The following is a 10006-nucleotide window of genomic DNA, read 5'->3' as shown; positions in this document are numbered from 1 at the left end:
TCACCGAATTACCTCACTGCACCAAATTACCAAATTCTCACTCAGGCTGTGCCTCCTTGACCAGCGCAATGCTTACTAAGTGCGCTTTCTGTCTGTCTTTTATACAGACTTTAGGATGACTCACACTAAAACTTCAAAGAGAAGAATACAATGTGTACCTTTGTGCCCCTTAACAAGCCTCAGGTGACTGCCAGATAACTGCCTCTCAGCAATTAGGGTGGGGGCAGCTTCAGCCAATCAGACACTAATCTACACTGTACTTTTAACTGAAAAACAGCACAATTAGATTAACCACTTACCTTTCCTGGTTACCTCACTGCACCAAATTACCAAATTCTCACTCTGTCTGTGCCATAGTGCCAACATCTCCCTGAGAAATAGATGGCCAATTGTTGAACATCTTCTAACACTAGTGTTCAAAGTCTTAGCAGCTGGATTCTCCATTCCTACGACTAAGTGTTGCCTTCAGTGCAGGATTCATGAATTTCCATGACAGCAAAACTGGCGCCGCAGCTGGACCGATTCAGCGAGTGTTAAGGGGCTCGCACCAGCGCCACGTGGAACATAATCGAATCAAAAGAGAAATGATGCCGGACTTGTCAGATCCATGATTGACATTCTGGAGGCTAGCAAGTTGTAGCCGCAAATACACATTACAATCCCCACACACACTCATCCCAGCCAACAAGATGGCACTGGTTGCGTTGGAGCGCGCCCATATGACTGGTGGGTTGGCTGGGGCCAGAGGGGACACCCATATGACCCGTGGCCCTATGTTCACAGTGGGCAGTCAACGGCGTGCGCAGCTGCATGGCTGCCTTGCAGGGCACGGCAATGGTGTTCCATGCCTCCTGGCCATCCCCGCTATACACCCCCCCCGGCAGAAGCCCCACAGCCAGCGGTACATCTGTCAGTGAACTATGGCAATGTTGGACACTTTCCGTACCCCCTCTCTCTCCCTCAGCAGCCACTGCGCTTGTTTCACGATTTTTAGAAGCACAAGTGAACCTCGCCGTTGGGAATTCGGCCCATTGGAGGCGGGAAATTACGGAGGCCCCGGAGAATATTGGGTCGGGCCCGCTAATGATATGCCAGCGGTGTTTACTGTACAGGCGTTCTGGAATGCATCGATGCCGCTATCGAGGCAATATAGAATTGTGCTTTGGCGTGAAACGGGCGTGGCCACGATTTCGGCGTCGGAAACGGTTATCCGCCCAATCACGTTTCCCGATTCTGCCGTTGGCTGATGGAGAATCCCGCCCCCGGTTCTTCCACAAAGAAAGCAAAGTGAATGTTTTTATAAACCATTTTATTTTTAAAGAATAATGAGATCAGTTTGTGACAGTACTACAGTGATTTGCACATTTATGACATGCAATGAAATTACAGTTTTCTATCAGATGAACAGAGTTTACATTCTCATAAATCAGAGTGGCAGAATTTTAAGTTTTGCTGGGCTGCAAAGGTTAATCTTTCTAGCTTGCTATGGAAAAAAGTCATTGCTGAACATATTCAACCTTACTACATCTGATTTAATTCCTTGCAAGAAATAAAATGGCACAACAGAAATGAAAGATGAAAAGTTATTTAAAATATATTACAATTTTACATTTCAACATAGCTCCCAGAATGTAGCAACTACCATAATAAGACTTCTTAGCAGTTCCTTATGCAGAACATTTAAATATGTGGAATGACTTTGTAAAAACCAATAAAAAAAACGCTTCAAATTGAGCACTTTTAAAATTACAATGCTATAGATCCTATCAAAACATAGAGGCATGCCAGCTGAGAATAAGGTTGAACGCGTTCAGTTTCCATTATCTTTAACCTTGTGGCGCCTTTAATTGAAATTCACAATCAGTAAAGATAACACCTCTGTACGTGCATTTCTTCTACAACTTAGTGAATATTAGCTTGAGTGATAAAACATCTGAAGAACAAGCATGGCTTTCATAAATATTCTTCATAAATACATACACCAGGTGTACCATTGTGTTGAGCAATGGGAATTCAACATTAAAAAGCAGATCACATTTCCAAATGGTTGTGGTAATGTAGTAACTATGTAGTATGGTTGATGAGAATGAGAAGTGAGCTCAAGCGAAATACCCTGTTACAGAGACTGGTCCAAAACTAGACAGATGTTTTGACAGTTCACACACAGACAGACAGACATCACTGTTGCTTTAAGTATAAATTATTCAATACACTCTTCTGTTTAGGAAAAGATATTTTCCTTTCAATTTTCCTCTAGTATTGCAGTCTAACTGATATGGCTTTAACTATTGAAAAAGAGTTCAACTGAAGAAGCTTAGCAACCCTAAATTAACTTTAAACATTAACTTAGGATTCTCCTGAATGGAGACCTGGTTTTGTTTTAGTAGGACTGCGGTGGGAAACAGCAAGCATAACACAAACACAAGCAACTCTCCTGCATAGTGGTTTGAAATCCAAGAACCAATACCTGAGATTTTTAAACTAATTTTCTCTAAATTTTAACCTAGTTTTATGCTATGGGAGCAATTAAATCAGTGATATCCAAAGAGAACAGTTCTCTTTGCTTTGGTGTAAAATGAAATGCAGGTGAAACACAATTATTAGTTTACTGAAATTCAGTAGAGCTGAACCAGTGTTATACGCAAGCAGCAAAGCTCACCATCAAATAAAAATCCACATACACAGCACAAGTCAGTCTGCGCCACATCCAAAGACAGATTGCTAATAGTTTCACTCTGTGGTAGCATTTGGAACAGGTCAGTCATATATACATGTGAGTACATTACTGCTGAACAGTTGTAACAGATCACACGTCAACTATTCACTTAAGTTGATCTAAACTACTGAAAATGTAATTGGTGTGTGACTGAGGAAAGAAGAACGTCTAATGTGATTTCTTTTTTGCAATGAAAGTGATTTAAATACAAGTTTTTTTTATTCTTATGGTGGAATTTCATTTACCCTATTTTGGTTTATAATTAAGCATTGTTTAATTGCATTATTTAATGTAGCCTTATCTCATGAGAGGTGACAAGAAAAAGTGTTAAGCCATATATTAACTCTCAAAGAGAAATTTTAGTTCCAATAAGAAAGTGCTCCAGGAATGTTAAGGTTTACATTTGGCAATATTCTGCTTAGCCTGTCATTAAATATTGAGAATGTCTTGTTCCTACGTGCATTATGTCGTCGAAAAGCAGTGCATGACAGTTAGTGTCTAAAATAGAAATAGCTTCTGTTACAAAAAGTAACCAAAGTAATAAGAACTTTCAAAAACTTACAAATGTATAAAATATTAGGTCAATGGCTACAAAAAGTTAAGTGGAGCAGGAAAAAGGCTTCTTAAATAGGATGGCAGTCTGTTACTTTATATAATCAGTACTCAATGGTTATTTTGCAATACGCCACAATTTGTTAAATTTGTTTATAAACTTTATTCCCCCAAGTTCCTGATAGCTGAAGACATCAAAATATTCACACGTTGAACCAAAAACAGTTTAACAGTGGAAAGAAACAATGGCAGTTATAAAGGCCCCACACCCAGGCCGCTCCCACAACTCCAAGAAAGGCTTTGGGCATATCAATATTTAGGAATGTTTCAGAAATAATTCAATTCATTATTCATTTAGTCATTGTATTGTGTAAAGGCGAAGGAATTGAATTAATCATTTTTCTGGGCACTGTGTTCCATGGATTGATGATCGTTATTAAATCATTCTCAATGATGATGGTAAAATTGGATTGAATTTAGTGCAATGGTGGCCTCTTATTATTTTTAAACAAACATGTTTTCTCTGTGATGTACAAAAAAATGACACTGCTACCTTAGTACACTAAACCAGTGAGATCTTCCTTCCTTCCCCAAAAAGCAATAATGCTAGATATTTTTTACAACGTAAAGATTATCAACTTATATTGCAAATTTCCATTATTTAACAGAAAGGCAGTTCCATTTATGATATTGTACAGTTTCACCATTTTAGCAAATCATGCAAAGATATTTGCTACAAAACAAGTGACTGCATAAAACTTTTAAAAATCTCAGTAGAAATCACTGTGAAAATTGTCAGATCTTACACGCATACAACGCAGGGTGCCTAGCTGCATGCCACCCCAAGTTCTTCTGTTACAACCAACAACCAAGTCACACATCACAGTACATTTAGCAATATGGCAACTTAAAAGGGCAAATTCAAAAATGCCTGCAATACGGTAGAAAAGCTCAGCGATGAACACAAATTAATACTGCCAGTTGTGAGGTTGAGAGTTTTTATATCACATGAGCATACGTGGAATCTACAATAGAGACATTTAGGAGTTTACAGGAAGCTTACCGGTTTCCCAGACTCCTCATGCTCATGTCAACCCCCTCACCATGGCTTACATCATAGAGAGGCACAAAAAATCTTTTGTAATTATATTGCAGTAGGAGTATAAGCATTTTATTCTAGTTAGAGAAAAAAAGAAATGTATTTTAATATATGGTCAAAACATATGTAAATCCTATTAATGTAACTTAAAATAATTTACAATATAAAGTATTCTTTTCTTAAACTACTTCTTGAACATGTCTTGAAGTGGCCCAGGAAGATACTTAAGGACAGTATCAAGGATGCTTTCTTCTTCCTCTTCCTCCTCATCACCACAACCAGCAGGAATTGCTTTCTTTGGGCGAGTCAAACTCCCCTCTATTGGTGCTTCCATTGCAGCCTTTTCCTCAGCTTCTTTTTCCTCCTTCTTCTTTAGTCCGTACTAGTGTTTAAACAAAGCAGATAATTTAATATGGCCCCATCTAGAACCAGCAGAAGCATTGAAGAGCATGCCAGATTTTCAATAGTATTTCCCATCCATGCAAAGTTTGTTAATCAAAGTCATTTCAAATAAGCTCCGGTTGAACATTTGCAAAGTAACACTGTTAAAAGTCTTACTTGGCTATTGATTAAAATGTAACTTGTACCCAATAAATACAGATAGACTGCCATAGATACGAATGGTGGCCTAAATTTCCTCCATGTGAAACACCCAAATGTTACTGGGCTTTGAAAATATGCCCTTTCCCACATTGATTATGCTGATACCAAATTATGCTCAAATTTCCAGATTGTATTAAAATATGCTTCAACATAAACATTTGCATCAAGTATATAAATCAGTATGAACAATCAGGTCTCAAGGGAAAGCATCAAACCCATACCATACATTCCACCTTTAGTTCTAAAAATTAACATTTCAACTCATTCAACTATCATTCATGTGTGTCAGGCACATGTTATAGAAATCCCAAAACTGGGGAAACTTATCAAATTTTAATGTGACTTATGCTGATTACAATGTTACTTACAATGAGAAGAATAAAAAAATAGTCAAATATATTTGAGTTTTGCAAATGCAATGCTGTACTAACCTACTGACTTACCGTTGTCATGTGACTCTGCCTTGTGGACTCTGCCTCTGGAGACAGACATCTTAAGATCAGTTCAGTAAAAGCCTCTCACAGAAACACACTGAAGAAGTACAGCATTGCTTATAATTGCAACAAAATATTTGCAATAAAATGCCAGAAAGATGTCTTCCTACTGCACCTGAAAATGTGTCTGTAATTTGACGATAGCCCCCGAGCAAACGCAATTATTTGTATATGAGGAAATGCAATCTATGGTCATGGCCAGTTTTATGGGAAGAGATACACTCAGGTGAAGGATTCAATAGATGACTGAAAAAGATGGAGTTTTGGGTGTATTATTGTTATGTGCACAACTCAGGCACCAAAACTCGACAATCCTTTTGATCACTTAATTGGTTTGAGGTTGGATTAAGCATGACTTTGGGAGCAAAAAGAAAGGAAATTCAAGGCGAACATATTTGTTAAGATACTGTTTCACAATTGTGATGTGTCATCACAATTTGCTCATTAGTTTGCCAAAGGGGAATCTTCAATCTTACTGCATCAGTTTCCTGAAATTATTTCAAACTAAAGTAGTTATAGAGACAACTACAGGAAGCTGTGCCGAAAGAAAGAATAAGTGTTAACTTCAGCACACAGTCAAAAGTATTTTCATACACCTTTGTAATGCAATTCCATTACATTTGTCCATGGGGTCCATAAACATTCCCAGATCTTCCAATCAGGATCAGAAACTCTTGGCATGATTCAACCACCGCGTTGCACCCAGCGTGGAGCCGGCCACAATGAGTGAATCCGGGAGAGACCCAAATTGAGCTCCACGCAACGGGCCAATCGTGAGTCGCCCGAATTGCTGCGCCCGGCATGATCCGGATCATGCCCTCGCTGGAGGTGATCCAGATAATGATATTGAAATGAGCCATTAGGCTCATTAAATAACAGGACACCTTATTCACCTGGTGCCTGGAGTCAACGGCCACACCTGTGAGACCTTGACCGGGCGCCATTTAGCACATTTCCACAAATGTAGATAGCGTGATGGCACCTTGGCATTGTCTCGCAGGCTATTTGAGCCCCCGGGTTGTCAGGGCCAGGGCAGCACCCTGGCATCTTGTCACTGCCAGCCAGGCACCCTGGCAGTGCTACGTGGCCCTTTGACAGTGTCAACCTGGCACTGCCAGGGTAACCATGTGGCACTGCTAGGGTGCCAGTCTGGCCTATGTGCCACATTGGCACTGCCAAGATTCGGGGTCTGTGGGGGGGGGGGGGCCATACCACTGAAAGGGGAGGTGAGGGGGGTTTTGAGGGTACAAAAAAAGATTGGGGGGAGGTCCTGAAAGCGGAGGGGTCCTGAAAAGAGGGGGAACACATACTGTAGAGCTCGGGACAACCGTTCAAAATGGTGCACCAATCTATGAGGAGCCAATCCTGCTGAAGAGCTTGGAACCCCTGAGAAGGAAAACTGTATAACTGTGGATTCGATGGGAAGAAACTTCCTGAGGCCAAAAAAAAACGTAAATGCCGTTGAATAGTTGGGCCAATTTTGGTGCTGCAGCTGCCGAGAAACACCCCATTAAATGCGCCCGAAACTGCACATAGAAATATTCTTGGTTTGGTTTCTTGTCACGTGTACTGAGGTACAGTGAAAAGTATTGCTCTGCGTGCAGCTCAACAGATCATTCCGTACATGAAAAGAAAATACTTAATAGAACAAACATAAAATACACAATATAAATATATAGGCACAGGTGAAGCATATGGAGTGTAGTACGTAGGGAAGATGTGTGAAGGAATCAGATCAGTCCACAAGAGGGTCATTCAGGAGACTGGCAGCAGCGGGGAAGAATCTGTTAGTGCGTGTTCTCAGATTTTTGTATCTCCTGCCCGATGGAAGGAATTAGAAGAGTAAGTAAGCCGGGTGCGTGGGGTCTTTGATTATGCTGCCCACTTTTCCAAGGCAGCGGGAGGTGCAGACAGAGTCAATGGATGGGAGAATTCGGGTGAATCGCCAACCCTGATCAGACAAAAAATTGCACATTTGCCTTCCACTTATTTTTTTGAGCAATATTCTGATGGAGGATCCTTCACATATGGTTCAGTGCTGGAGCCCTCGCATGGAGAAGCATAAAGAATTCACACAGAATATATGCCCCCTTTCTAAGGTTGACGTATTCTAGTAAAGAGTCCCAAAGCTGCTTTGAAAGGTACCAATGAAAGTGGTCCTGAGGATAGGGTAGGTAAGTGAGTAGGGTGACAAAAAAATAAGGTGACAGATGGACAGGGTGGCATATGGGTCATGGACAAGTGCGTGAGGTGGGTAGGGTAGTATGTGGGTTGGGTGATAGGTAGGTTATGTGTGATGATTGGTGAGGTGGGTGAACTAAGTAAGGGGCAGGTGGGTTAGTAGGTTGTGGGGTAGTCAGGTCAGATCAGGAGGGGTTGTCAGGCTGGGATTTAGTCAGATGTGGTTAGGGGATAGTTAGGTCGTCTCGGGGGGAGGCAGCGTTGTCAGGGGGAGTTGGCGGTCAAGAAGGGGGGGTCAAGGGGAATAGTTGGGATAGCTTCCAGGGTACACTTTGTCTTCAACTATTCGTAGACTGGAAGATCTGGACCATTATGTTGTCACACTTATATCTATTTCACAGTTAAGTAATGACCTTTTTGTTCAGCTGTCTGGGCATTCCAATTTTCTGCATTTCGCACAGAGATGGATGAGACTGTACCCATCTGTATGAACAGGTAATCGTGAATTAATGTGCGTGTGAGTGAGCAATTGAATTGAGCCTGTGAGTGCATAGTTTGGAACAAAAATAAATTCTTCAATTGGCACAAGTTGTACCTAAAAGGTTAAGAGATGAGGCTAAATCCAGTTACGTGTAAATGTGTTAAAAGCACTCAATTAGGTATGTCGATGTGTAACTTTATTCACAGGTCTCAGGGCATACTATGACATTTGTAAGGAACATGCAGGTGATAAGCGAGGAAACATATAAATTAAATTTAAAGGAATGGAAATCACTGAAGAAAAGACTTTTGAACTCAGTGACAATCTCTCCCAAAGCTGGAGATGCTGGGGGATTAAGAAAGAACAGACATAAATTAGAACAAAGAAAGTCTGTCTCACATATCGTCTGTGGCCACAGCTGATCAGCTCAGCCACTTTAGAAGTCATCTCAAAGGTTAGAAGTTGATTCCCTTCTTGCAAAGCTCTGCATCTGATTCTGTTAACCCAGACACCAGTTACACTTCCCCATAGAGTGTGCCAAGTATGTGTGCATATACGATTGGTGCCACCTTGGTGAATGGAGCATATCAGATTGCATTGGCTTATGCATTGGCCCCATTATATTTTATTTTATTCAGCATCTGTAGAGCCTAGCATTCAGCATGTCTTCACAACTTTAATGCCATTTTGCCTTCTGTTGTGGGTTTGTTTTCCATTTGAGCACAAAGCTCTCGGTTGTACTTCCATGCAGTACTGAGAGTTCTACACAGTTGGAGGAGCTTTTTTTCAGATATATTAAACATCGAGGCTCTATCTGCCCTCTCAGGGCATGTAATAGATCCCGAAGCACTATTTTGAATCCATGGAGTACTGATCAATACTAACCTCTTAATCAACATCACAAAAATTGATTACCTTGTCATTATCACATTTGTGGTGTTGGGTGTTCTGACACACAGATGAGCCAACACAGTTGCATATGGTACAACACTTCTTTATTTAAACTCACTATTTACAACTTGGTCTTTGCACTCTGCACGTGGGGGGCTCCCTGCTTGTGGTGTTTCATCAGCTCTTTCTGTTCCCTTCTCCCCAGACCTACTGACCTCCAGGTGTCGTGCTCGTGCTTTTTATGTGGTTGGTGTTCTTGTCTGTGATTGGTTGTGGTGTTGTGTACTCTGATTTGCCTGTTAGTGTGTCCATCATGATGTGTGTGTTTGAATATCATGACATCCCCCCTTTTTACAAAGATATGTGCCTACGTGGTAATAAATATGATCGTGACGTGAGTGCATCTAAGAGTGTGTGTGTGTCGTGTGCAGCATGTGTCTATGACGGAACTATGTACATGGGGCGATGTCGAGTGCGTCACATGAATCCAGTTGTACCATAACATAACAGAAATGCGAACGAGAGAAGAAGAAAAAAAAAAATTTGATCAGTTGCCCAGTCAGACGACATCTGGAACGATAAACAACAACAGGTTATCATGTAAAATTGTCCAACTTATTAAGCATATGAACTGTATTATAAGTCCATTCTAATGGGTTTGCGACGAATTCGGGTTGACCGCCTTAAGGGTGGATCAAGAACCACCGGCTGCTGTGCAGGCATGGCCATGGGTGGCGATGGAAAGGGCGTGATGTGCGGCAGCTCCACAAAGTCATCCTCGGAAGCCTGTTGAGGATCTGGCGTGTTGTGTGGCTGTGAGCGTGGAAGTCGGCGAAGGGCGCGCCGATTGCGGCGACGCACGGAACCATCCGGCATGCGAACCAGGAACGAGCGGGGAGCCACTTGTCGGAGGACTTCGGCCGGTGCTGACCAGCCACCATACGGTTGATGGACGCGTACTTTGTCTCCGGAGGACAGGGGGGGCAGGT

The 10006-nt window shown here is 41.6% G+C and overlaps 1 protein-coding gene across 3 annotated transcripts in view; it reads right to left on the bottom strand.

Annotated features, from left to right (window-relative positions):
- Positions 1-1292: 1292 nt before the first annotated feature.
- The window catches only part of cplx1 (complexin 1), a 432339-nt gene continuing 423625 nt past the window's right edge, over positions 1293-10006 (bottom strand). For all 3 annotated transcript variants that reach the window (XM_072512169.1, XM_072512170.1, XM_072512167.1), the window contains exon 4: positions 1293-4749. In XM_072512169.1, the coding sequence (XP_072368270.1) occupies positions 4552-4749 (198 nt within the window). In that variant the 3' untranslated portion in view covers positions 1293-4551. The remainder of the gene's footprint in view (positions 4750-10006) is intronic.

The sequence above is a fragment of the Scyliorhinus torazame genome, chromosome 7 (assembly GCF_047496885.1).
Source record: "Scyliorhinus torazame isolate Kashiwa2021f chromosome 7, sScyTor2.1, whole genome shotgun sequence".
In the NCBI taxonomy this organism is placed as follows: domain Eukaryota; kingdom Metazoa; phylum Chordata; class Chondrichthyes; order Carcharhiniformes; family Scyliorhinidae; genus Scyliorhinus; species Scyliorhinus torazame.
This window is presented reverse-complemented; position numbering and strand designations above follow the sequence as displayed.